Source organism: Phaenicophaeus curvirostris, chromosome 12 (genome assembly GCF_032191515.1).
Source record: "Phaenicophaeus curvirostris isolate KB17595 chromosome 12, BPBGC_Pcur_1.0, whole genome shotgun sequence".
Lineage (NCBI taxonomy): Eukaryota > Metazoa > Chordata > Aves > Cuculiformes > Cuculidae > Phaenicophaeus > Phaenicophaeus curvirostris.
In genome coordinates, this window is record NC_091403.1 from 18,846,879 (window position 1) to 18,873,826 (window position 26,948).

The 26,948-nt window shown below is 55.1% G+C and overlaps 3 protein-coding genes across 4 annotated transcripts; 2 read left to right on the plus strand and 1 right to left on the minus strand.

The window, feature by feature from the left end:
• The first annotated feature begins 699 nt into the window (after positions 1 to 699).
• SCAMP2 (secretory carrier membrane protein 2) lies at positions 700 to 13,712 on the plus strand. The gene is made up of 9 exons (XM_069866693.1): positions 700 to 807; positions 5,380 to 5,460; positions 6,527 to 6,616; positions 7,281 to 7,398; positions 8,307 to 8,435; positions 8,740 to 8,899; positions 9,502 to 9,603; positions 10,965 to 11,082; positions 12,304 to 13,712. The coding sequence occupies exons 1-9, from the start codon at positions 751 to 753 to the stop codon at positions 12,448 to 12,450; spliced, it is 1,002 nt and encodes a 333-aa protein (XP_069722794.1). The 5' UTR covers positions 700 to 750; the 3' UTR covers positions 12,451 to 13,712.
• A 1,060-nt stretch (positions 13,713 to 14,772) lies between these two features.
• On the plus strand, positions 14,773 to 19,095 carry ULK3 (unc-51 like kinase 3). The gene is made up of 16 exons (XM_069867043.1): positions 14,773 to 14,900; positions 15,578 to 15,718; positions 15,862 to 15,982; positions 16,060 to 16,164; positions 16,253 to 16,396; positions 16,477 to 16,559; positions 16,658 to 16,813; positions 16,891 to 16,996; positions 17,083 to 17,123; positions 17,248 to 17,350; positions 17,464 to 17,528; positions 17,647 to 17,725; positions 17,810 to 17,850; positions 17,935 to 17,982; positions 18,220 to 18,511; positions 18,845 to 19,095. The coding sequence occupies exons 1-16, from the start codon at positions 14,793 to 14,795 to the stop codon at positions 19,093 to 19,095; spliced, it is 1,884 nt and encodes a 627-aa protein (XP_069723144.1). The 5' UTR covers positions 14,773 to 14,792.
• Positions 19,096 to 22,960: 3,865 nt separating this feature from the next.
• On the minus strand, positions 22,961 to 26,948 carry CPLX3 (complexin 3). 2 transcript variants are annotated; one of them, XM_069866488.1, is made up of 4 exons: positions 26,880 to 26,948; positions 26,175 to 26,418; positions 25,736 to 25,823; positions 22,961 to 24,132 (listed from the first exon to the last, which is right to left on the minus strand). In XM_069866488.1, exons 2-4 carry the CDS (start codon positions 26,333 to 26,335, stop codon positions 23,908 to 23,910), a joined length of 474 nt encoding a protein of 157 aa, XP_069722589.1. In that variant the 5' UTR covers positions 26,336 to 26,418; positions 26,880 to 26,948; the 3' UTR covers positions 22,961 to 23,907. The 2 variants fall into 2 exon arrangements, with proteins under 2 accessions (XP_069722589.1, XP_069722590.1); XM_069866489.1 differs by lacking the exon at positions 26,880 to 26,948 and having other exon boundaries at positions 26,175 to 26,617.

The window sequence follows — 26,948 nt, forward strand, 5'->3', positions numbered from 1 at the left end:
GCTCTTCTCCCAAGTGACAGGGGACAGGACGAGAGGGAATGGCCTCAAGCTCTGCCAGGGGAGGTTTAGGCTGGACATTAGGAACAAATTTTTCACAGAAAGGGTCATTGGGCACTGGCAGAGGCTGCCCAGGGAGGGGGTTGAGTCACCTTCCCTGGAGGTGTTTAAGGAACAGGTGGATGAGGTGCTGAGGGACATGGTTTAGTGTTTGATAGGAATGGTTGGACTCGATGATCCGGTGGGTCTCTTCCAACCTGGTGATTCTATGATTCTATGACTGTACTATAGGCGCTGCTAGAGCCGGTATCCTATAAGAGGTCCCCTACAGGGGCCGTGTCCTAGGGGCTGTGCTGTAAGGGACGCCCTATAGGGGATCTCCTTTAGGGGATCGGCTCCAGGCGCCGTTCCATAGGGGCCTCCTATAGGGGACGGGGCTGTGTGCCCTGTGGGGCCGCCCTCTGCCCCCCGAGGTCCCGCTATAGGCGCCTACAGGGTTAATCCCACCCGGGGGGGGGAGGGCGGTGGGGGCGCCGCAGTGACGTCACGACGAGGCCCCGCCCCCCCGTGGGGGCCAAAGCGGCTGCGCGGTGGGCGGAGCGGGTCACGTGGGTCACGTGCCCGGCGCGGGGGGCGTCACATGGCTGAGCCGGAAGCGAGCGGGAGGTCACGTGGCTAAGCCGGAAGCGGGCGGGAGGTCACGTGGCTGACCCGGAAGCGGGCGGGAGGCGCTGGGGAGCGCGGGCCGCGCCCATGTCGGGCTTCGACACCAACCCGTTTGCCGACCCGGTGGACATCAACCCCTTCCAGGTGGGCGCTCGCGCCGCGTTCCCTTCCCCGCACACCCCCCAGTGGCGCTGCCGTCGCTCCCGGGGCGCCGAGACCTCTGGCGTGGGGCGAGGGGACCGTGGGGTCACCGCTTCCCGGCACCGCGGTCGCCCAGGCGGGACCGGTCCTACCCGCAGGGACCCCTTCTCGAGACAGCCCTGTGCTCCGACTCCCGGTGCCTGGGGGTCCCCGCCAAGCGGGACCCGGTCTTACCCCAGAGACCCTTGCCCGGCGGTCCCGGGGCTCCTTACTCCCTCTCCTCAACCCTGGGGTCACCAGGCATGGATGGAGAAGGGTCAGAGTGGCCCTAGAGGTCTCTGCTCCCCCTCCCTTTCCCCAGGGCGACTCAGGCGGGCCCCAGCCCTGGCCGCAGGGAGCCCTTCCAACACTTTTCCGGCTCTTAAAGCAAAGCCTCAAAGGCAAAATGTTTCTTCTGGTTGGGTTTTTTTAGGGGCCAAGAGCTTTGAGACTTTTAGGGGCTTTGCTTTTCCTGGGTTTCTCCTCCACAGGATTAATCTTTGTAGGGTCTTTGCGCAGCGAGCTGCCTGGGAGATCCCTGGGCAAGATAAAGTGAAACTCTCTGAAGCTTTAACGGACAGAGATCTGTTGGAGTGAGTCCTGAGGAGGCCATGAAGATGATCTGAGGGCTGGAGCACCTCCTATTAGCGGACAGGCTGAGAGAGTTGGGCTTGTTCAGCCTGGAGAGAAAAAGGCTCCAGGGAGACCTTAGAGCAGCTTCCAATACTGAAAAAAGCTCTAGGAAAGCTGGGGAGGGGCTCTTGATCAGGGTGTGCAGGGATAGGACAAGGGAGAAGGGTTTTTAGCTGAAAGAGGGGAGGCTGAGATGAGATCTTAGGTTTTCCTGTGAGGGTGGGGAGGCCCTGGCCCAGGTTGCCCAGAGCAGTGGTGGCTGCCCCATCCCTGGAGGGGTTCAAGGCCAGGCTGGATGGGGCTTGGAGCAACCTGATGCAGTGGGAGGTGTCCCTGCCTATGCCAGGGAGTTGGGACTACATGGGCTTCAAGGTCCATTTCAGCCTAAACCATTCCATGATTCTATGAACCTGTCTATGGATGGGACACATTGAGTGAATTTGAGGAATCAAATTGAATAATTTGAGGAATAATTTGAGGAATCAGATTGAAATGAGGAGGGGAAAAAGGCCTTTCTCTGTCTCACTGTCACTTTAATGCACTCTTGTATGTCTTGGGAAGTGTTTGGATCACCATGTCCCTACAGTATTCTTTCCGTGGTGGGGAATAGAGGGTAGCTGACATGTACGGTGGCTGTTCCTGTAGGGATTTACTGCTTTGGCATTGAGGAAGTAAATGTCCTGCTGCTTTGTGCTAGATAGCTGCCCTGGTATTTAACTGAACAGGGCCAGGCTTGTGCTTTACTCATTGTTCAAACAGAGAGATCGGACATAGTCTACAGTGGGGAATGCTGCTGTCAGGCTGATGTCTTAGCGAGAATGCCCCTGTGGTTGTCTGATGGCTTTTTGCTGGCCCAGGTGGTCCCTGTGGTGGGTTTCGTTGATCCTTGTGGGACCATGAGGGTTTGTGTTCACCTTCATCCCTGTTTTTAACAACAAATTCTCCCAGTTGTCTTCAGCTGGATGTGGGGAATCTCTGTCTGTTGCTGCCTGGAGCCTCAAAACCCCAATCTCTCTGGTTTGAAAGTGGCATTTTGCGATGCAGGACATCTATAAATCTGGTGATTCATGCTGGGTTTGGACCCAGGTGCTGTGCAGGGCTGAGGGAACAGTATTCCTTCCTGGCAGGCCCTGACATTAGGCTGCACCTCGAACCCTGATATTCAGTTTTGTGCCCCTCAGTCCAAGAAAGACATCGAGGGGCTGGAATGTGTCTGGAGAAGGGAACAGAGCTGGGGAATGGTCTGGAGCTCAGAGGTTCTCAGAGCAGCTGAGGGATATGGAGCTGTTTGTGCTGGAGAGGAGGAGGCTGAGGGGAGACCTCATGGCTCTCTGCAGCTCCCGGAAAGGAGGTTGGAGCAAGGTGGGTGCTGGTCTCTTCTCTCAAGGAACAAGTGACAGGACGTAAGGGAATGGCCTTAAGTTGTGCCGGGGTGGTTTAGATGGATATTAGGAAAAATTTCTTTACTCAAAGAATAATGAAGCCCTGGCAGTGGCTGCCCAGGGTGGTGGTAGAGTCTCCATCCCTGGAGAGGTTCAAAAAGCATGTGGCTGCAGCACTTCAGGACGTGGATTAGGAGATAGTGTTGGGCTGACGTTTAGACTGAATGAGCTTAGAGGTCTTTTCCAACCTTAATAATTCTATGGTTCCATCCTAATTACTGACTTGTGAGCATGAAGTTTGTGGCTGGACGCATCCATTGAATGAAATGGACTAGCTGAAGAAGCAGGAGAGCTGTCAGATGCTCAGGCCCATCTTTAGCTCTGGAGCAGGAAATATGTTGAGAAGAATTGCTCGAGAGTAACTGGGGATCCTAATAACGTAATCCTCTGAAAGAAAAGGCACATGGGGCCTTTGGAACAGAGGGAGGGCACTTCAGAGGAGGCACAGCTGGGTAACACGGCTTCAGTTGGCTCAGTTGATGAATTAAGTCCTTGTTTTGCAGCAGAGAGAGTCAGGCTTGTTCAAGCAGGTCAATGCCTTTTGATCTGTGGCTGGCAGAAAATAACTGTTCCATGTGAAGTTTGTGGGCAGCTCCTCGCTCTTCTTCTCATGTTTCTCCTGCTTCCTCACCCATCACGTTGTCCCCTCCAGGCCTGTGGGAGCTGATGCTTCTGTTTTGTGGCTGCTCTTTTCCTTCCTGCCCTCTCCTGGGCATAAACACATCCAAACTTCAGCTTTGTTGCCGATTCCCTGCTCTTTTTCTATTTTTGACACCCTTGCACAAGAGTGAGTTCAGCGGAGCTCCCTTCCCGGGGCTGTGCTGCTGAATTAAGCGATTTTTTAATTTTTTTTTTTTTAAGCAATGAAGTAAGAGGAGAGTTCTTCCTCTGAAACCAAGCTGTTCTGCTGCTGGAAGCAGTGAAATAGCAGTGCTGCTCGCCCTGTCCTGCCCAGCTGCTGGCAACCTGTCTTTTCCATGGCAGGGCTGCGCTGCCAAAACTCTGCTCCGTTCTTTGGAATGGAGGTGAGCAACAGGAGGAGAGAAATATGTGTTTCCCACCATTATCCCAGTCTTCCTCCTTATTTCCGTGCCCTTTCCTCCCATTGAAGCTCTTAAAGCAGTTACACAGCCTTTGCTTTCCTTTTCCCGTGCCTGTAAGGGAGTTTTCCTTCCTTGTGCTGTTGTCTTCTGCTGCATTTGGGTCGGGTTGGCTCTGGACGTAAGGGCACGACACTGGCACGTGTGACTGCCGCGCAGGAACAGCTACCACACGCCTGCAAAACTGGTTAAGCTGCAACCTCAAGAGGAGCAGGCAGTGAAATAAAACCTGTGCCTCAAGTCCCTGCAGCTCTCATTCCCAGCGTGGCGGTTCTGCTGGTGCTCCCTGTATCTTTACAGCCCTGCCCTGCAGGGGAATTGTACTTCACCAAGCAGCATCCAAAACCTCCCAGCCGGAGATTCCTCAGCCCACAGTGATTCATAAACTGGAGCAACCTGTTGCGTGGGGAGTGCCTGCTCTCGAGGAGCTGCAAAGTCATTCATTAACCACTCTGTACGCCTCTTGCTCGACAGAAGGCAGCGCTAAAACCCCAAGGAATGGCTCCAGCGAGCTGCAGCCGAGCCAAACGGCTTTTACACAGCGCACAGACCCAGTTAGCCTCTGCATGCCTTCATTGCTTACTCTCACCTTATCGCAGCCTCAATTGCTTCTCACCCCATTAACCATTTAATCAAAGGAGTGCAGGAGTAGGATGAGGGGGAACAGTTTTGAGCTGAAACAGGGGAGGTGGAGATGAGATCTTAGGAGGAAATATTTTCCTGTGAGGGTGGGGAGGCGCTGGCCCAGACTGCCCTGAGTAGTGGTGACTGCCCCATCCCTGGAGGGGTTCAAGGCCAGGCTGGATGGGGCTTTGTGCACTCTGATCCAGTGTGAGGTAGGCGCTGGCCTCTTCTCCCAAGGAACAAGGGATAGGAAGAGAGGAATTGGCCTCAAATTGTGCCAGGGAAGGTTTAGATTGGATATGAAGAAGAAATTCTTCACTGAAAGGGTTCTTGGGTGCTGGTAGAGGCTGTCCGGGGCAGTGGTGGAGTCTCCATCCCTGGAGATGTTTAAAAGCTGGGCAGATGAGGTGTCCAGGGACGTGATTCGGTAGCGGACTCATATGGTTGGACTCAATGATCTCAAATATCTCTTCCAACCAAATGATTCCATGATTTTAGAAGCTTGTTGTAGTTCTTCTCTTGGCTGAAGAGGAGATGGCTTCTGCTGGCAGGTCTTACCTTGCTGATAGTCATCTCCTTGGTTATTTGAATTCCCCACCAACCAGGTCATCCACCTGTGGTGGGACTGCCTTTTGTCCTATCCTCTTCCCAGTAAACAAGCAAATGGTGTGTATAACGTATAAGCTAACGCTGACCTGTGTTGGATGCTGATTAGCCTTCGCTCTCTCTCCTTCCAGGATCCCTCGGTGACACAGCTCACAAATGCAAACCAAAGTGGTTTGGATGAATTCAACCCATTTTCGGAGAGCTCCCAGCTGGTACGTGCTCTCTGTCTTTGCTCTGGGTGTCCTGGTGGTGGTTTTAGCAGCATAGAAGCTCCCTTGGTAGCTGCAGCTTAAAAGTGCGAGGTGTTTGCAGCTGATTTCTCCATGGACGGTCGTTCATTGCGTGCGTGGCAAGCTGTGAGCCACTGCTCCTGTGCTGGAACACTAATAAACTCCCAGCCAGAGCTCTCCACTCACATGGAACAGCTCCTCGCCAACTCGCTGCTGGCTCACAGTCAAGCTACGTGAAGTGTGAAGAGAAAGATGGTTTGTGGCAGGATACATCAATATTGATTTGGTCTCTGGGTTGGGAGCTGAGCAGCTGCAGTGATACCAGTGATGGGTCACTGTGAGGGCTTCGTTCTTATTTCCTGACTGCTGTCGTGGATGAGATGCATCATACTGGCATGGATAATTTGGGAATAATGTGCTTTCTTCCCTCATTTTTTATTCTGGAGTAAAAAAAGGTTCATTTGGGCTTGTTCAGCCTGGAGAACAGAAGGCTTCGGGGAGACCTTAGAGCAGCTTCCAGTACTGAAAGGGGCTCCAGGAAAGCTGGGGAGGGGCTCTTGATCAGGGAAGCCAGGTATAGGATGAGGGGGAATGCTTTTCAGCTGAAAGAGGGGAGATGGAGATGAGATCTTGGGAAGAAATGTTTTCCTGTGAGGGTGGGAAGGCATTAGCCCAGGTTGCCCAGGGAAGCTGTAGCTGCCCCATCCCTGGAGGTGTTCAAGGCCAGGTTGGATGGGGCTTGGAGGAACCTGATCCAGTGGGAGGTGTCCCTGCCCATGGCAGGGGCATGGAACCGGATGGGGTTTGAGATCCCTTTCAGTCCAAACCATTCCATGATTCTAAAGCAGTATTTGGAGTTCAAAATCCGTTTTTGTTTCTTTCCTGTCCAATACCTCTTATCTTCAGGTGTTGCTTCCCCTCAGTTCATTAAGGAACTAACGAACTTCTGAAAACGCTTCTGTTTTAGTAGTGCCAAAACTTGAACTCTTCTTGGCTAGAAGCAGCAATGTATAATGCTTTTTCCTTGTTGCTTATGATTTATGCACAGACAAATGCAGCACGGACGACGCCAGCCACACAGCCCTCCGGCCACTCGCAGCCTGCTGTTCTGCAGACGTCGGTGGAGCCCACTCCCCAGGTATGGCAACCCCTTGCTGCCACTGGCTTGTAAAGCAGGATGGAGCTCCTGTGGGCCTCCAGAGGCATGTGAGAATGGCGTTTTCTGGTGTTGGGAAGCTGCAGGTAGCTTCTTAAACTTGCATTTGTAGCTGCCTCGCAGCTACATTCTATAGGGAATACACACAAGCAATTCTTTTCCATGCCTTTTTCCCTGTCCCTCTGGTGACAGAGCTCACTTCACCTTGTATCCTCTTTGCTCTACCCTCTCTCTGCCAGTGCTGGAACGTATCCTGCTAATGCTTTTAGCTTAGTTATGGTGTCTGATCAGTCGTGCTGGGTTCCCGGCAGATAAATGCAGCCCAGGCACACTGCAGCCACTGTTTATACTGGCTGGCCAGTACCCTGCTGCTGGGACCACCTCATTCACAGAGCAGAGAAGCTTCTTGAGGGCTCTTCCAGCCTATCTTCCCATGGGATAAGAAAGGAACATCTGGGTGGAGTTCTGCTTTGATGCTGATTTCATCCTTTTGTAGGCAACGCAGAGAGCCTTCAGATGTTTCACAACAACCATTGCTATTGGATTGCTTTTGCTTCTGTTCCAGTTTGGTGTCTGGTGTGCTTACTGGTAGAATTGCCACTGCCTGGGTTAGGCAAGGACTTAACTTTCTTTCTCCCTACTTTAGGCTGTGGCTGCGGCAGCGCAGGCTGGGCTCCTTCAGCAGCAGGCAGAGTTAGAGCGGAAGGCAGCTGAGTTGGAGAAGAAGGAACGGGAACTGCAAAGTAGTGCAGCCAGCATTAATCGTGAGTAATGCTCCCTGTAGCCCTCTTGGGACTGTACCTGCCATCCCATAGCTTACAGGGTGGGAAACAAGCTCAGAAGCGTGATGATGGAGACCGGCTCTGGCTCTCTGCCCTCAAGCGTGCTCTCAGCATCGGTCTGGCTACATTAGGTTCTTCAAGTGCTCATTTTGTATTCACACCTTAGCTGTTGTGCGATGCTGCCGCGTTAAGGGTTTCCACTGACAGCCATCAAGCTTTTTTCCAGTCTCGAGGCTCTATTTACTACACCAAAACAACATTTTCCCCTAATATGAGTTTTAAACAGCTGATTCTGGACTTGTAGTGTTGATGGCTGTGATCGCCCTTTGGCTGTGGCCGGGGAATTCTGCTTCCCACAGCGGAAAGCCCTCAAACCAGGCTGACCTGCCCCACTGCTGCCATCAGCTACCTCATCCCTGCTGTGCTTCTTGGTTACTGTCCTACAGGGAAGCTGGAGAGTGGCTCTTCATCATGGAGTGTAGGGATAGGATGAGGGAGAACAATTTTCAGCTGAAAGAGGGGAGATTGAGATGAGATCTGAGGAAGAAATGTTTTCATGTGAGGGTGGGGAGGCCCTGGCCCAGGTTGTCCAGAGAAATGGTGGCTGCCCCATCCCTGGGGGTGTTCAAGGGCAGGTTGGATGGGGCTTTGATCAACCTGATCTAGTGGGAGGTGTCCCTGCCCATGGCAGGGGTTGGAACTGGATGGGCTTTGAGATCCCTTCCCACCCAGACCATTCTATGATTCCTACCCAGACCAATCCTCTCCCAACACTTTAATGTGCGTGTATATATATATATATTAATGACTATGTGCAAATTATGGCTTGCAAATTAGTCTTTCAGTGAGAGCAGAGGAAGTGAAGAACCTCTCCTTTCTCCTTTCTGCAGCGAGACAGAACAACTGGCCACCTCTTCCCAAGAGATGTCCCATCAAACCCTGTTTTTACCAGGATTTTTCTGCAGATATCCCAGCCGACTACCAACGGATATGCAAGATGCTGTATTACTTGTGGATGCGTGAGTAATAGCTTCAAATGTAATAAAAACTGTCTAAGAAGATTCTGTATCAAATGCTGAGCTTTGACCTACAGTAAATCCTGCAGGTGTTTCCTGGAAGGATACAATAATTTCTCTCTCCCTTTTTCATGTGAGCAGATGTAAAGGATTCCTTTCAAGGGAGGGAAGGCAATTAGATGGCCCAAAGTCGCCTTAATTTCTGCAGAGCTCCATATGTCCAGTGAGAGATAAAGGCTGCTTGGAGAGACTCCTGGGTTTTCCAAGAGCTTACTGCTGTTTCTCCTCTCTCTCCCATCTCAAACAGTGCATTCGATTACCCTGCTCCTAAACCTGCTGGCTTGCCTCGCGTGGTTCACAGTTGCAATGGAAAGAGGAGTGGACTTTGGTCTCTCGATCCTGTGGTTTGTTTTATTCACCCCTTGTGCCTTTCTCTGTTGGTACCGACCAATTTACAAGGCTTTCAGGCAAGTGCTCTTTTCTTCTGTGACTATGATGTAGCTTTTAGTGGGAGGACCTTTGCTTTTATCTGTTCCAATCGTATATTGCCTGCAGGATTTTTCCAGCTCTTTGCATCATTAAACAGATCAAACCCACTTGTTCCTAAACACGTTAGAAGTATCAAATGAAACTTGATTACAGTGGAGACAGAGTTTGTGTTGTTCAGGCTGGAGAAGAGTAGGCTCTGGGGAGACTTTGGAGAAGCCTCCCAGTACTGAAAGGGGCTCCAGGAAAGCTGGGGAGGGGCCCTTGATCAGGGCGTGCAGGGTTAGGGTGAGAGGGAACACTTTTCAGCTGAAGGGGGGGAGATTGTGATGAGATATTAGGAAGAAATGTTTTCCTGTGAGGGTAGGGAGGCCCTGGCCCAGGTTGTGCAGAGAAGTGGTGGGCTTTAAGGTCCTTTCCAACCCAAACTATGTCATGATAAGTTCCTCCTGAAATCACCTCCCTTTAGCAGCATTCCCCGGGAGAAGGGAGTTCACTGAAATCGTGTCCCTCCTCTTAGAGAAGGGAGTCTGTGCAGGCATCGTGTCCCTGGGTTTCACTCCTGCTGCCTTCTTTCCTGTAGGTCTGACAGCTCCTTCAGCTTCTTCGTCTTCTTTTTCGTCTTCTTCTGCCAAATAGCAATCTACGTCATCCAGGCTGTCGGCATTCCTGGTTGGGGAGACAGGTAAGCTTGGCATCACAGGCTGCTCTGTCTCAGCCCTGGATGGATGCTTTTTCTCACCAGGGTTGTGTCTGTCAGAAGCTTTGGGTTCCATTTCTGGCAGCTGCCTGTTCTTTCTCCTGTGGTTTTCCTCTCTTGCCTGATAGGCAGCTTTGGCTGCTCCCAACTTGGCTGCCTCTCTTCTCTGCTCTTCCCATCTCAATCTGATTAAAGGCTGCTGAGATTCTCTGATCCACACCTCCCCTGCTACCTTTTTCCTCACTTAACACCTATAATTTGTATCCTTTCTTGATGCTCTTTCTTGATGCCTCTAGTGTTGACTACTTCTGTCTTGTGTTTAAATGGAGCCTTCCCCGACAGAGGCTGGGGATGAAGGATCTCTGACCTGGAGCCTGGGTATGGCTTCACTCAACACTGCGCTGAACAGCCTGATTCTGTCCCCAAACCCTTCCTGAGTCTCTTGGGTGCATCCATGGGCTTTGCCTCAAAGTATAAACAGAGAGGGTTTTATCTTCACCCTTTCTTGTTGGCATTTTGCAGTCTGGGCCTCTGGAGCAGCTCCAGCAGCTGCCCCTGCATGAAAGCCCTGGCTTTCCTTTCGCCTCGCTGCCTTGGCTGCAGATCAGACTCCCTCCTTGCTGGGAACAGTGAAAAGGTTAACAGCTAGTGGTTTTTCTCCCGAGGGGGAGCCTTCAGGTGATGAACGCAGTGAAACTGCTCTCTATTTTTGTCTGCTGCCTGCAGAAGGGCCCATGGGCAAAGCTGTCCTCGTGCTCCCTCCCCTGCTGCCTGGTGCTGCCTGAGTCATGGGAGCCTGGGAGGGCTTTGGAGAACGTGTGTCGAGCTTTCTGCTGTGTTTCCTCGAGCCAGACAGCGTGTTTATTTTTGGCTGTAGAGCATGGTGTGCTTTTCTGCTTCCTTGTCCTGAGGAAGGAGAAGTTGTGCAGCACATCAAATTGTGAGCGCTGGTGAGGCTGCATCTCAAATCCTGGCTTCTGGTTTGGGACCCTCAGTACAAGAAAGATACTGAGGGACTGGTGTGTGTCCAGAGAAGGGAACGGACCTGGGAAGGGTTGGGGGCCCAGGGGTTCTGGGAGTGGCTGGGAGACCTAGGGCTGTAAGGCAAGTGGGGTGAGCGTGATTCTCCCGCTTCTAAAAATGGTAATGGGAATTCTGGCCCACAAACAAGTACCCGGAGGAGCTCTGAGTCCCTGTTTCCACAACCGTTATGTTTGGGTTTGCACTTCCCTGTAACCTTCCCCAAAGGCTCTTGTGCAACCATTGGTGCCTCTTCTCCATCTGTTCCATCACCTGCTGCAGATCGAGTGCTTGCCAGGCTCACCCTTCCCTCCTCTCTCTCGCAGCGGATGGATCGCAGCGCTGTCGGAGCTGCACGGGAACCTGGCCGTGGCTATTATCATGATGGTGGTGGCAGGATTCTTCACGCTGTGCGCGGTTCTCTCCCTCTTCCTCCTGAAGCAGGTGAGTGGCTTGGAGGCAAGGCGAGGTCTTGACTGGAAGATCCGCAGGTGAGGCTGCTCCCAGGGTATCCTGGGTTTGCCACCTCTCATCCATCTGGGAATTAGCTTGCTTTTGAAGATGTAATTGGGCACTGTCAGTCAAAAGCTTTTAAGGAAAGCAATTTTGCTTGTGCTTCCCACATCAATGCCAAGTTGGGTGAACTCTAAGGGGACTTTCAGGTGGGAAAGTGGCCTTTGGAGAGGGAATAAGAGGCAGAGAGGTTTAGTCAAGTGCACCATTAACTGTACCTGTTTGGATAAATCAAAAGAGGGTGTAGCACGGCTTGATGCATTGTCTTCTGCCCAGAGAAGATGGTCAACAAGGTCCCAAATGTCACCCTCATTGAACAAAGACATCCAATTTCTTGCATCTCCCTCTAGTGTGACTTTGCCCAGCGTAGGCTGAGTGTACTCATTGCTTGTTTGGTTCTCCAGAGCTTTACAGTCCCTGCTGCCACAATATGGTGGGACTTTTCAAAGCCTGGTGGGGCTCCAAACATGTTCCTTCCTGCTGGCTCCCAAACACATGCTCTCCATCCTCCTCCTGACTGACTGTGAAACGTTTACATTGCTGCAATTAATAACAGAAAGGCAGCTATGAGGAAGGCAAGGACAGGCTGAAATGGTCCTGTTTCTATTGCTTCCTCCTTTTTGTATCCAGAAGGAAATCCCTGAGGTCCTACCCTGCAGGTGTCTGTAAATGCAGGGGCTGGGTACAGCGTGGGGAGAGGAGGTTTTGGGCTCATGCCTAGCATGTTGAGGTTGCCCTTTGGGGTGGTCAGGCCCAAGCACAAACCCAGGCTGGGCAGAGAATGGATTTGAGATTTGGGAAATGTTTTCCTGTGAGGGAGGTGAGGCCCTGGCCCAGGTTGCCCAGGGTAGTGGTGGCTGCCCCATCCCTGGAGGTGTTCAAGGCCAGGCTGGATGGGCTTTGATCAACCTGATCGAGTGGGAAGTGTCCCTGCCCACGGCAGGGGGCTGGAACTGGATGGGCTTTAAGGTCCCTTCCATGATTTTGCCAAGTGCTCCACGTTTTACAACAAATGAGGGTTTCCTGAAGTTGGCACCGTTGCATGCTGGTTGCTCCAGCCCAATGGGGCTGAGGAGCAGCAAGCAGGCCAGCACTGTGTCTGCAGCCAGCCCATCACCACATCCTACGTCTCATGGTTTCTTCCTCTCCCAGGTGCATTCCCTGTATCGGCGCACAGGAGCAAGTTTCCAAAGGGCACAGGAAGAGTTTTCCCAAGGCATCCTCACCAACAGGAGCTTCCAGAACGCCGCGGCGGGGGCGGCCTCCTCAGCCGCACAGAGTGCTTTTCGGGGGAACTAGCTCTTCCCGGGCTGCCTCCCCCTTGCTTCCTCTGCCGTCATCACCCCAACCTTCATTTTGTTTTTCCTTTAAAGATGCACTTTGTGGGGGTATTGTGTGCTCTGTGATACCGACTCCAGCTGAGAAGAGGGCTGGGTTTTTAGCTCCAGCTTGGCTACATTTCTGATAATGACAGTTACTTTTCCCTGTCTTGTTTTAGGGTGTGGGGAGATGGGGGAGCCGTTCTCCAAAGCAAATCTGTTTCTGTCTCCAGGTCCTAACGAGTGTTTGTCTCTCCCTCCCCTCGCCCTGCCTGTATCGGGAGAGCGAGGGGATGTGGGTGTTTGATTTTAGTCTCTCTCTTCTGTTGGCCTTTGCTATGAAGAATTTGATTATCTGTTGGTTTGGGGGGTGGGGTTGTAACTTGCATGTTGTTTGTGTCGTTCATTTTAAGAGCGGAAACCGTACTTTTTGGTTTATTACACTTACACCATGCTGTATTTTGACTTCTTTAACTGCCTGGCTTCCCAAGAGGCAGGATAGCGTGGCGTGAAGGAAAACCTGGGAGCAGGGGGGTTGGATGGGAGGGAAACGCTATTCACAGTATTCCCCTGTGGCAGATTCCCACTCTCCTTCCATGAGGATCCTGCTAACGATGGCTCTTGGGGCACAGAGGGGGGAGAAGGGATTGGAGTCTTCACCGTGGCCTTAAACCAAGGGAGGGGAAAAAGGGATTTTTGACTCCCAAGCTCTGCTGAGTGGGAGCATCAGCACGGCAGACACTAGCTCAAACACCAGGTGGTGCCTGCCCTGGCCTTCTCCAACTGCCCTTTAATGTTTCTTTTTCCTCCAGGGACAACTCCTCCCTGCCCTGCCTTCACCCACGTATGGTCTTTTTCTGCTGGGAAAAAAACTGGTTCACTCTATTTAGCTTGGAAAGTTGTGGCTGGAGAAGGGGTAATGTCCCTTTGGAAGTGGATGCAGTGCAGGGTGTGATGTGCTGGTGGTGGCAGGAGGCGATGGGGAGAGTCGCTGTCCCCCACTACCCATTTGTTTGCAGGTGAGAGTGGGCTTTGAGTACACACCTGGCTCCTCTGCTGCCCCTTTCTGTCCCCTCCAGCCCTGGAAGGGCTTGTTTGCTGTCCCCATCCCTGGCTGGGGGCCTCCTCCCTCATTACCTGGTGGCTTTGCCCCCCCTGCCTCCTGTATTGTTGACTCCTGCGTCTGATCTTTTCATGTAAAGGAAGAAAAAAGTTAATAATAAAATGTATATGTGCTTAAAATTAACACCCATGCTGTGTGGGGCCAGGGCCACTGCTGGGGTTGTGGAAGGTGCTGCATCTAATCATAGAATCGCTATGTTGGAAAAGACCCACCGGATCATCGAGTCCAACCATTCCTATCAAGCACTAAACCATGTCCCTCAGCACCTTGTCCACCTGTCCTTTGAACACCTCCAGGGAAGGTGACTCAACCCCCTCCCTGGGCAGCCTGTTCCAGTGCCCAATGGTCCTTTCTGTGAAAATTTTTTTCCTAATGTTCAGCCTAAACCTCCCCCAGCGGAACTTGAGGCCATTCCCTCTCGTCCTGTCCCCTGTCACTTGGGAGAAGAGGCCAGCACCCTCCTCTCCACAACCTCCTTTCAGGTAGTTGGAGAGAGCAATGAGGTCTCCCCTCAGCCTCCTCTTCTCCAGGCTAAACACCCCCAGCTCTCTCAGCCATTCCTCATAAGGCCTGTTCTCCAGCCCCTTCACCAGCTTTGTTGCTCTTCTCTGGACTCGCTCCAGAGCCTCAACATCCTTCTTGTGGTGAGGGGCCCAGAACTGAACACAGGATTTGAGGAGCAGTCTCACCAGGGCCGAGTCCAGAGGGAGAAGAACCTCCCTGGCCCTGCTGGCCACGCCGTGTCTGATCCAAGCCAAGATGCCATTGGCCTTCTTGGCCACCTGAGCCCCTGCTGGCTCATGTTCAGTCACTGTCAACCAACACCCCCAGGTCCCTCTCCTCCAGGCAGCTTTCTAGACAGGCTTCTCCTAGTCTGTAGCTGCACAGGGTTGTTGTGCCCCAAGTGCAGGACCTGGCACTTGGCCTTGTTAAACCTCCTGCCATTGGTCTCAGCCCAGCGGTCCAGCCTGTTCAGATCCCTTTGGAGCCTCCTGACCCTCCAGCAGATCGACACTTCCACCCAGCTTAGTGTCATCCGCAAACTTGCTAAGGGTGCCCTCGATGCCTTCATCCAGGTCATTGATAAAGACATTGAACGGGGCTGGACCCAGCCCTGAGCCCCGGGGAGATGCCGGAGGGGGCGTGGCCGAGGCCGAAGGGGCGTGTCCATCCGGCGGAAGCGCGGGGCCGGGGCCGGGATGGCGGGGGCCGGGGCGGGGTGGGCTCCGCCGCGCCTGGACGGCTTCATCCTCACCGAGCGCCTCGGCGCCGGCACCTACGCCACCGTCTACAAGGCCTACAGGAAGGTAGGGGCGGGCCCTTCCTGCGGGACCCCCTCTTTGCACGGCCCCCCCCTTCCCCGTTTCCTAGCGCCTTTTTCTCCCTTTCCTCCTCTTTTCCACCTCTTCTCCCTTTTTCACAGCCCCTTTCCCTCTCTTTTCACTACCCCTTCCCTTCTTTTCTCAGCCTCTTCCCTTCTTTTCACAGACCCCTGTCCCTTTTCGCAACCCCCTTCCCTCATTTCACAGCCCCCTCTTTTCGCAGCCCTTTTCCCCATTTCACAACTCCTCCTTCCCCGTTTCATAGCGCCTTTTCCCCCTTTCCTCCTCTTTTCCCAGCCCCCCTTTCCCCCTGTTTTCACAGCCCCTTTCCCCCTCTTCCCTTCTTTCCACAGCCCTCTTCCCCTTTCCACAGCCCCCTGCCCCTTTTCCCAACCCCCTTCCCTCTTCTCCCAGCCCCCCCTTTTCCCAGCCCTCTCCCCCCTTTTTGCACCCCCCTTTTTTCATAGGCCTTCTCTTCACACCTCCTCCTCCCCCTTTTTCACAGCCCCACCATCCCCACAGCCCCTCAGCTTGCCCCCCCGCCTCACTTCAGGGGCTCCCTTCCCACCCAGGACCCCCTGCCAGGCTGGGGAAGACCCCCCCCGGGTGGCTGTTTTGGGGTGGGGGTGCAGGGGGGATGCAGGGTTGGCTCCCCTCGGCAGCGGGACACGCGGGAGGTGGTGGCCATCAAGTGTGTGAGCAAGAGTAGCCTCAACCGGGCATCGGTGGAGAACCTGCTGACCGAGATCGAGATCCTGAAGACTATCCGCCACCCTCACGTCGTGGAGCTCAAGGACTTCCAGGTCAGGTTCTGGACTCTCTCCCAGCTCCCCAAGGGCGTATCCATGGGACTTGGTGCCAGCAACCAGGCAAACCGGTCCAGGTGGACGCTGCGTGGGTGAGATGCGCGGCTGGGGTGGTGCGACGGGGTCCTCTTGCCTCGCAGTGGGACAATGACCACATTTACCTTATCATGGAGTTCTGTGCCGGCGGGGATCTCTCCCGCTTCATCCGGATGCGCAGGATGCTCCCCGAGAAGGTGGCACGCATCTTCCTGCAACAGCTCGGTAAGGTCCCTCTCCCCAGGGAGTTTGGGAGGCCGGGCTGTGCTGGGCTCCCCGCTGCCACGTGTCTGCCTGCCCAGCCTGCGCCCTCAAGTTCCTCCATGACCACAACATCTCCCACCTGGACCTCAAGCCGCAAAACATCCTCCTGAGTGCCCCGGAGAACCCCCAGCTGAAGCTGGCAGGTCAGGGCAGGTCCTAACAGTGGGGTTGGAAGGGGTGATTCCTTCTCCCGCTCCCTCCTCGCTATCCCTCCTCGCCCTTTTCCTGCAGATTTTGGGTTTGCGCAGCACATGTCGCCGTGGGACGAGAAGCACGTTCTGCGGGGCTCCCCGCTCTACATGGCCCCCGAGATGGTTTGCCGCCAGCACTATGACGCCCGGGCAGACCTGTGGTCGGTGGGCGTCATCCTTTATGGTGAGTTTCTGCTTTTACCCACCCTGGGGCTTGGCTCGGGGCTGGTTTTCCCCTTTCCATCTCCCTTTCTACCCCCACAGAAGCACTTTTTGGGAAGCCGCCCTTTGCTTCCCGCTCTTTTGCTGAGCTGGAGGAGAAGATCCGCAGCGACCGGGCTGTCGAGGTAACGCGGGATGGGATGGAGCGGGGTGGGTTCTCGCGGCCTGTTCCCGTGCAGGGGCAGCAACAGGGCCAGTGGGCTCAGCCCTGTTCCCTCCTCAGCTTCCCAGTCGGCCCCTGCTCTCCCCAGAATGCCGGGATCTCTTAGGGCAGCTCTTGGAGAGGGACCCTTTGAAGCGCATCTCCTTCGAGTGCTTCTTTGCTCACCCCTTTGTGGATATGGAGCACGTCCCCGGCCCCGAGAGCCTCGCCAAGGCGGTGAGCGGGGTGCTGGGGCGCTGATCCCTGGGAAGGCAGAGGGGCTGAACCCTGAGCCCCTGCCTCATCTCCCCCAGACCGACCTGGTGGTGGAGGCGGTGAAGAAAGATAAAGAAGGAGATGCTTCCGCCGCTCTCTCTCTTTACTGCAAAGCCCTGGAGTATTTTGTGCCGGCTCTGCACTGTGAGTCCGCTCTGTGGGTCATGGAAAGTGCTGGGTGCTTTTTTGGGGGGCATCACCCCCCCAGAGATCGGTTTCTTCCCCCCTAGATGAAAGCGACACTCGCCGGAAAGAAGCCATCCGGGCCAAGGTGAGCCAAGAAATCCCTCGGGAGGTGGAGGACAGCATCTCCCAGCTTATCTTGGCAAGATGCACCCCAAATCCTCTGTCCTTCGTGATGGGAGTCCCTTCATCCCTTACAAATCTGTTTGCAGGTGGGGCAATACATCTCCCGAGCGGAGGAGCTGAAGGCATTGGTCACCTCCAGCAACAAGAACCTCCTGCAGCAAGGGAACCCGGCCAGAGAGCTTCTTAAAGGTAGCGGTTTTGGGGGATCTCTGCAGCGTTGGAGCAGGAAAGGGGCACCCGGTAGAGTTTTGGGGTGGAAGGAGCCTCCCTGGGGTGCTGCCCACTGCAATGTCCCCTCGCAGAGATGGCCAAGGACAAACCTCGGCTCTGCGCTGCACTGGAAATTGCCTCTGCTGCCATTGCAAAGGTGAGCCCTGGATTTGGGGTCCATTCTCCCCTCGAGTGCAGGGGGAAAGAACATACCCAGGTGGGGAGGGAGCTGGGCATCCCCTCTAGCTGCAGCCCAGCCCTGATGTCCCTTGCAGGAGGAGGAAGGCAGAGATGACAGGGACACCCTGGAGCTCTACCAGCAGAGCCTGGGTGAGCTGCTGCTCCTCCTGGCTGGTGAGTTGGGGCTGTGGGGGCTGCTGTGGGGCAGGCACGGATCCTGCGCCCACACCTGATTCCATATCCCTCTTCCTTCTGCAGCGGAGCCTGCAGGGAGGCGGCGTGAGCTGCTCCATGCTGAGGTGAGTGCCAGCTGTGGGTCAGCAGTGGTGTCCCTCTTGCTGTGGCTTTGCAGGGACTTCTCTCTCTCTCTCTCTCTTTGCTAGATCCAAACCCTGATGTCTCGAGCTGAGTACTTGAAAGATCAGATGAAGGTACGACTGCTTCATGGGGCTTGGAGTGTGGCTGGTGGGGCTACAGGCTAGAAACCTTTCCTCTCCTGTGGCAGATGCAGCTCAGAGTGTGCTTGTGGGTCTCTTGAGCGTGCTTGGGGGGCTCAGAACGTGCTTGGGGGGCTCAGAACGTGCTTGGGGGGCTCTGGAGTGTGCTTGGGGGGGCTTGGAAGTTGCTTGGGGGTTTACAGGCTGGAACCTCTTCCTCTCCCATGGTAGATGCGGGAGACACAGTCCATGGGCAAGGCAGCGTTGGCAGAGCCTGTCCGGAGCAGTGAGTACCCATCTCCGTCCTGTCAGAGGGGGGCTTGGAGATGCAGTGTCCCCCCTTGTGGCTGTGGTCCCGAGGTGGGGATTGTCCCTACAGCTGCCACAACCATTGGGCTCTTCCAGCTGTGGGTAATCCCCACCCAGCACGCCCTCCTCTCCCTCATCATGGGATTATCTGTGGCTGGGAGCTCGCTGGGCTGGGTGACGATGTGTGACCATCCTCTGTCCCCCTGCACAGCCTGTACCTTGCAGTGACACCCGTGAGCTGGCTGGTGCGACGCTGCCCTGGCACCACCCTGGGAAGAGATGCTGGGGAGAGGAAGGACGAGGTTCTCATCCCGACTGCATTGGGGTCACCACCTCAAGGGCTCACCCTGGTCCCCCAGGGATGTCTGCGGGGCCACCTGCCCCTCTTCCCAGCTACTGACATCGACTCATTTCCCACCACGCAGAGCCTGCTCCCAGCCCTGCCCACGGCCGGCGGGTTATTCCACTCTAATTCCCTCTGCTGGCTGCGACACGCTGGGTATTTTTATCCTGGCACCGGCCTCTGGCACAATATCCCCGCTGCCAGTCGCATACGGCTCCTGCCTTTTCGGCTGGATATTAATTCCCAAATCTTTCTCGGGGAGCGCTGAGCGTGTGCCCAGCCTGGATCTACCAAATCCCACCGGTCACTGCAGGCTGGCGGTGCCGGCAGCGGGCATGGGCTCGGGAACGCTGCCTGCCCTCGGCTGTGCCTTCCTCACCCAGCAACTACCTCTCTGCACGTCTCATGGTTTGCCCGGCCTCCGGCAGCCGATTGCACTGCCCCAGCCCCTCTAAACCTCCTCTTCCTGCTGGAGCATCGAGATTGAGGCTGTTGCTTCCTAAATCTGTCCCCATCGGAGCCTGGCAGGTACCAGCTGCCACCGTCATCTGTGTCACGAGGTGTTGCTGTGCTCAGCGGGGGACTAATGGGTTGTGCAGTCGTGGAGTAAAACAGGCGAGCAGGAATCAATCACCTTCAGGGACCATCGCGCCACTGCGAACAGCAGCGATACCTCCCCGAAGGCAGAGCCTGGCCATCCCGCCTGCTCTGCTCCTCAGGGCTCGGACAACCCCGATATCCACATTTATATTCCCTGAAGCACCCCCTGTCCTGCAGAAGTCACTTATCCAGGGCAGTGAGGTCTTCGCGGTGCACAGAGCCAGGGACTTGTCCCGATATCTATTGGATTTCAAGGGAATGTAATTTATTGTCTGTAATAAACACTTATTTTGGTTTCTTGAGCTTCTCCAATCTCAGGTTTGTGCTCAAAGATGTGGGAGGGGTTTCCAGCCAAGCCCAGTGCTGAGCCTGAAACCATTAGGGAGCTCTGGGGACTCTTCATCCCTGTCCCCCTGCCCAGCACTGGAGCTGAGGGTCCCCCCATCGTTCTCCTCCAGCCAGTGCTGCCTGAAACCCCTCATCCTCGTCCCCCTGCCCTGGACTGGACCCAGGGGTCCCCTCGTCCTTCTCCTCCACCAGCGCTGGCTGGGAATGCCCTCCGTGAGCTCCCTGGGGGCACGCGGCAGCCAAAGCAAAGGTTTGACCTTGTTTTCGCTTCAGATCACTTTGTGTGTGCGTGTACGTGTAAAACATCGGGCAGAACAACATGAACGATTATGTAAAATCACATTTTCTCCTCCAGATTTTCCTGGCAGCCGAGGAATGGCTGCGCTGGGCAGGGAGGTGTTGGGGAAAGGCTGGAGCAGACGATGAGGGGGATTTTGGGGATGCTCTGAGCCGTGACCCGGGCTGCCTTCACCCCAGATGAACGTGGTGCCTTTAGTCCTTCACCGCCTGCTCCGAGCTGCTGCCGGAGAGCTTCCCAGGCAGATGTAGCAAGGCATTTTTATGTCTTTTTATTATTATTATTCCAAGCAGAGATTATATCCTGAGGCTTTAAAGAGCTTTCAAAGCCCCTGTCCTCCCCCGGCCCATGGCTCACGCAGAGCCGCCGGGGCTGGCTGAGTCGGCTGGCTGCGGCAGCCGGCGCGGATAATCGCATCTGCCTTTACGCTCTGCCGAAGACGTGGCTGTATCCGGAGCTTTTTGAAGCTGGGAGAAGGTCCAACCGCGTCCCTGGAGGTGACGGAGCTCTGGGCTGGATGAGAGTCTCTCCAGCGTGTCAGGGCTGTGCAGCTAGAGGGAAGAAGGCACGAAGCGAGCAGTCCCGGCGTGGCAGCGCGATGCCAGCTCTGGCCATGGCCTCTGCTGCTCAGCGTGGCTCTGCCTGCCTCCTCCCAAAGCCGTCTTGCCTCTTTGAGCCATCCAGCCCTTGCAAAGGGCTCTTCCGAGCCGGAGCATCCAGATCGTCACCCCGAGAGGGACAGCAGATGGGTTTATCGCCCTCCCGGTGCCACCCCGAGGGTGACGCGGTGATCTGAGTTCAAACACTCGGCAGGCTTTAAAGAGAGGGTTGGGAAAAGCTGGGTCAGTGTGTGGAGCTAATCCCGGGCTCTCCCCGTGTGCTTTAATCTGGATTAATCCCTGTATGTGGACCAGCAGTGGTGGGATGGACGGGGCCATCCCTTCCCTACGTTGTTCAACAGAGATCCCCCATCCTTGAGGGAGGTTCATTTGTTTTGGCACTTTAATTATTGCTCATTTCATGCTTTGGCCATTGGGAAAACCGCTCCCATTGTCCCGTGGACCCATCAGGAAGGAGGCCTGATGCCATAGCTGGATCCTGAGTTGCTGCTCCGTGCCCGTTGCAGGAGGGTGGGAGCTCTGCCCGCCCACGGGACATTTGTTTCTAAGCTCAGCTGCTCACAGAGCTCCTCCAGCCCCCATGCTTGGACAAATCCACCCCCAACCTGGCCCCACAGGTTAGGAAATTATATAGCGGTTTATAGTGTTGTAGAGAAAATATAGATTTTCTGCTGTAATCCATGCTAATTCTTTATTTTAAGTCTTTTAGCCTGTGTGTTGATGCCCAGAGCTGTTGCACGGCACAGGTAGGAGGGATGCTTAACTTCAGGAATGCTCAGGGACCCATCAGCCAAGGATGCTGGCGCACGGGATGCATGTCTCGATCGGGAGGGGACAGGCAGGAGCAGAGCTGGCTGCCCTTGGTCCCCCTCCACCCCATCCCAAGCTCTCCTCCCCAGTGCAGACACCGAGCCAGCCGTGGGAGCAGGGATGCAGGCTTGGAGCATCCTCAGAGCTCACGACGCTTTGCTGGGAATGCTTTGCTGAGGCTTAACACGTTGCGGAGCCGAGCGGGGAGAGCGCGTGCTGCTTGCTTTTCACATGCCTGGGGGTCATGGTGCCTCCTAAAATAAACCCGTGGAGCTGCATGCGGCCTTTGCGTGGCGGCACGTGGGCTGGGAGCGAGTGCGGAGCAAGCGGAGCGGGGAAGGGGGGCAAAAGAGAAGGTGGGGACAGGTTCTAGGCTGTGCCCTGGTGGGTTGGTGTTGATTATAGGTGGGGATGAACTGAAGGGCTGCATCCCCCAGCCCCATCGCCCTCCCTCTGCTCCGGTGGGGATCCCGCTCTCCCGTGGGATGTTTTATTGATCAAGCCTTGCCATCGGCTGGGGATTTAAAAGCCAAGCCAGGCTGGAGGGCTCAGCACCTCCTCTCTGCTATCCCTTTCCTGTTGGGGGATTAGACGAGCTCGGGCTGATCCTCATCAGGTATGATCTCCTTTCAGAGCTAAAGCCGCTTCTGCCAATCTTCCCTCTCCTTTCTCGCCAGCTTCCGGCGTCGTGTGGGGCTGAGCTGGGGCTCTGCCTGGGGCAGGTGGACCCAGAGCTGTGGGGCTGGAGGACAGCCTGGTCCTTGGGGCTGGAGAGCAGCTTGGTCCACGTAGCTGGAGGGCTGGGATGATGGGAATCCCCAGGACGGCCTCCGTCTGCCTGTCCTGCCAGCCAAAGCAGGGCTGATTTCCTCTGGGAGGTGAGTAAACCTCTGATTTTGGAGGCTATCCGGAGTTTCTTAGGATTCCCTGCCTCCAGCATGGTGCTTCCAGGGACAGAAAGCAATCTCCTGGCCGTACCGGGGAGCTTGCTCAGCCCCAGGGATGGCCTGATCCAGCATCCTTGCTGCCATCAGAATGATAATTAACAATAATCATCCCAGCACCCTGCTCTGCATTTTTTTCCTGGATGACTCCCGCCCCCCCTGCAAAAGTAAATCACAGTTAATCCGCTCCTTTGGGATTTGGGGCAGTAAATAGCTGGCCTGTGCCAGCACTTTCCAGGAAGCCTCACGGCAGGAGCCCAGCACCCCCCGGGATGCTGGGAGGCCAGAGCTGTTCCGAATTGAAGTCACACCTCTACTTATCGTGCTTTCCGCCCTGCAGAGACGTGTCCTTGCTCAGAGCGGCGCCGTGGACACCCCACAGTGCCCGTGAGACTGAGCTGGTGAGGGATCTGAAGGCTTTTTTTCCAAAATAGCCAAAAATCTGTGAAATCTAGGGGGTTTGTTTGCTTTTATACCTGGCTGCTAACACAGAGAAGCTCATAGTGTCATCTCCTCAGCATGAAACGTGGCAAAGCCCCCCACCACGACGAGGCGTGATGCTTCTTTTTCAATGATGCTGCAAGAGATTTCTCCCTCGAGCTCCCATCACCGCTCTCTTCTGCCCATCAGAGGGGATGCGCTTGATCTCTCTCCAGCCCTCAGACCTGGGGGCACCCCAAAATCTTTATCAAGCACTGCTCGAGGAGAGAAATAAATGCATAGACATCTCCTGGTATTTATTCCACCGGTTATAACAGTACCATGGCACGGGGACAGAATAGGAGGAGGAGAGACACTCACCAGGGCACAGCACACGACTACAGCACGACGGAGGAGGAGAGATTTTCCCCTTATTATCACTTTGTTCTTCTGGAAGGAACAAGGACACGAGTGGGTCCCACCCTGGGAGAGGGATGATGCACCGGAGAGAGGATTTATTCCTCTCTGGCGTTAATTGAAGCGTAATGGCTTTATCCCTCTTGTCCTCAACACCCTCCTTCCCGCTGGGCTAAATGGGATCATGTAGCAGGTCCTTCCCAGCTGACTCCTTCGAGAGGGGCCCTCAAGGGCAAAGTGCTCGGTATTTCTTGCACGGACGGGATGTTATTTCTCGTGTGACGGGTATGGGATGCAGCAGTGGGGAGGAGGGGGGGATTTCTCATTGTGTCTCGTCCTTGAAGAGCAGATTGGAGGCTCCCTGTCGTTTCTAGGAGGCTCGGTGGAAATGTGGAAGCAGAGACACGGCGTATGGCCACCGCTCTGCTGGAAAGCCTTCGCCTTCCCACGCTGACGCGGTTCAATAACACTCCAAGGTCACTTAGCGCTTTCCTTCCCTGCAAACCCCCCCAGCACTCGCTACAGACACGGGCACAGGAGGAGGCGTTGGGGCACAGGGCAGGGGGGGACATGCTGGTTCTTTGCTCTAAACCTCAGACCAGAGAACAAAACGAAAACCACACATCAGGGACATCTGGGTCAGGGACTCGAGGCTTCACATGGCGCAGAAGGAGGACCCGACTCACACAAGGCAAGGGTGACAACATCAGTGGGGTCCCCGCTGCAGGCAGCAGCCACCGCCAGACCCTCGGCTTCATCCCCTCCCTTCTCCCCAACCGTCGCGTCGACGGGGAGGGGGGTTCAGCCAGGTCACATCACGGTGCATTTCTCAGCCGATTGCTTCAGGTCCTCTAGCGTGGCCGAAGCTTTGTCTTTCAAGGAATCAAGGTCCAGGTTCTGGATGTTGCTGAGCTGGCCAATAACCGAGTTCTTCTCTTCCTCTTCCTCGTTGTCCTGCTCGATCATCTTGGCCAGCTCTTTGGGCAGCTCCACGTCACCTCCCACCAGCTGGATCTGATTGTCATCCGTTTCGTTCTGAAAGGGGCCAGGAGAAAGTCAGGGTGCTGCAGGTGGGAAGGGGGGGCTTCTGGAGGCACTGAGGACACACACAAGGCTCACGGTGCTTTCAGCATGGACTTTGGGTGCCTTCCCACTTTAAGGTCTATATTGATTAGTCCCTGGGGCTCAAAATCATAGAATGGTTGGGGTTGGAAGGGATCTCAAAGCCCATCCAATTCCAACCCTCTGCCATAGGCAGGGACACCTCCCACTGCATCAGGTTGCTCCAAGCCCCATCCAACCTGGCCTTGGACATCTCCAGGGACGGGGCAACCATCATTTTTCTGGGCAACCTGGGCCAGGGCTTCACCAACCTCATAGGAAAACATTTCTTCCTAAGATCTCATCTAATTGATTATCCTTGTGCTGTGGGTAGGATGCTCCATCACTGCTGACCCAGAGGGGACACGGCTGAGCAGAGTCCAGGTGCCCACCAGGGGACACAGCAAGAGCTGAGATGAAAACCCGAGTGTGCCAGCATCAGTATAAATTGGCTTTTAGCTCCCGCTGGAGCGTTTGGGGAGGTTTAGACACCCAATTAAGCCACACGTATGCTTAATGACTGCACCCACCGGAGAGCGGGGTCTGCTCTGCGCTGGAGAGCTACAAGAAGGCTCTGCGAGAGGCAGCCTGGCTGCCAAGTGGGATCAGTAATGAGCAGAAGAAACTTGTCAGAAGATTAGAAGGGACATCTCAAGCATGAGAAAGCAGTGAAAGGATTGGGGGGCTAGATCTGAACAAATCCCTGTTTCCCCTAGAGGAAAAAAACTCCATCTCTTCTCCTTTTTTTTTGCCTTTTCTTGCTTTTGGCAGGGGAAAAATAAATCCTCCAGCTGTTTATTTCCTGGCAATAAAAGGGGTGTGAGAAGCAGTGGGGTGTGCATCCAGGCTGCCTGAACCCATTCAAACCATCTGAACAATATCACTTGGCTTTGCTGACCTTTCTGAACTAAAATTAGCCCATCTCCAATTTAGAGTATTCAGCCCTGAGAGATTCTCACTGAAAGGGTGGGTTTGGGGAGGGGAGAAGAACTTGTAGCGATTCCAAGAACAGCTGAATTATCCCTTGATTAAATTGTTTCTAGTGAATCACTCATTGAGCAGAAGTTCCAAAATCAGAGTTTAGTGAGGAAACCTGTGCCAACTAATCCAGGAGAGGAGCTGGCTAGTCCAGCCAGGAAGGTGTAACTCAGGCTTCGCTCCCAACTACAGAGCTGGAGGTCCCTGGGTGAAGGTGATTTTTCCCTCATCCAGTGGGATTCAGTCAACAAAAGAGAGGAAGGGGGATCGAGACGGGGTGTGTTGGTGTTCCTGCTGTTTGGGACTCGTGCCGTGCAGTGATCACGGTAACAGCAAGGGGCGATTTGGGTGGAAGGATTCTTTTTAGGGGAACTGACTTCCAATTCGGTTTTGTAGCTCAAAAGAACCCACCCAGCCAAGGGGGACAGATGTCCCTTCCCCTCCTGGCAGAGCAGGGGGGTTGCCTGTCCCCCCCAGCCCCCTCTGCCAAGCCCACCCATGAGGGCTGTGTTGGGGTTCAGCTCCCTGTGTCCCCCACTCATGCTCCGCACGTCCATACCTTTGGGAGCCGGTACTTTTCTCGGAAGTGGGACCTGACCGTGGCTCTCTCTGCCTTGCGCTGGGCAAACTGGGCATCTCTCTCCATCCTGCAAACCACACAGGGCAGTTACTGACAGCCAGTGCCCCCAGATCTGGGGTCTGAGCACCTCCATCCCATCCCACAACCCAGGCACCCCCCGTCTCCTCGGCACCGTCCTGATTCCTCACAATTTCCACCCCCCTGGCACAACCTGGAGGGAGAAAACAATCCTGTCTCCCTGGCAAAGAAGCGGATTAAGGGATTAGGGGTTCATTAAACTCCCTCATGGTTCTGCCACCCTCTGTCTCCCCTCAGACCTCCCATGCACGGGTTGTAAGGCTGCAGGGGGAGCATCCTGCCTCCCATCGGGACCCCGCAAGTCCAGCTCGCCCCAGTGCCCGGTGCCAGTCACACTCACTTCTCCTCCACCAGCTGCCGCTGATATTCCTCGTACTCCTCCCGGGTCATGCCTTGTGCCTCGGCTGGAGACTTCTCACCCTCGCTCTTCTCCTCGCCTCCAAGGCCACCTGTCAGGTTCTTCAGCTGCCCCCCTACCATGCTCTTCACCATGAACGCCATGGTCACGGTCCCGGGGAGTCGGGAAGCTCGGGTGCCGGGGGACAATAGGTGCTGGGGAGCTGGGGTGCGGAGTTACGGCAGAGCTAGGATGTTGGGAGAACTGAGGTTAATGGTGAGATGGGGATCCTGGGGTACCGAGGAGCAGGGAAGGAGGGATGCTGAGGTGAGGAGAGCCTGAGGAGCAGGGCTAAGAGTGAGCCAGAGTGCCGGGGAGCCGAGAGATGCTCGGGTGCTGGGAGTAGGGAGTTACTGGGAAGCCAAGGTGCTGTGGTTGTGAGCTTCCAGCGAACTGGGTTATTGAGGAGCTGGAATTAGCGAAGCTGAGTTCCCGGGGGCTGGGATGCTGTGGAGGTGAGTTCTCAGGGCGCCTGAACGCGGAGTTCCCGGAGAGCCAGGATGCTGTGGAAGTGAGTTCCCCGAGTGCTGGAGCACTGAGTTCCCGGGGCGCTGAGATGCTGTGCAGGTGAGCTCCGGGGGTGCAGGAATATCGAGTTCCCGGGGAGCCGGGATGCTGTGGAGATGAGTTCGCGGGGTGCCGGAATACCGAGTTCCAGGGAATCCGGGATGCTGTGGAGGCGAGCTCCCGAGGCGCTGGGTTACCGAGTTCCGGGGA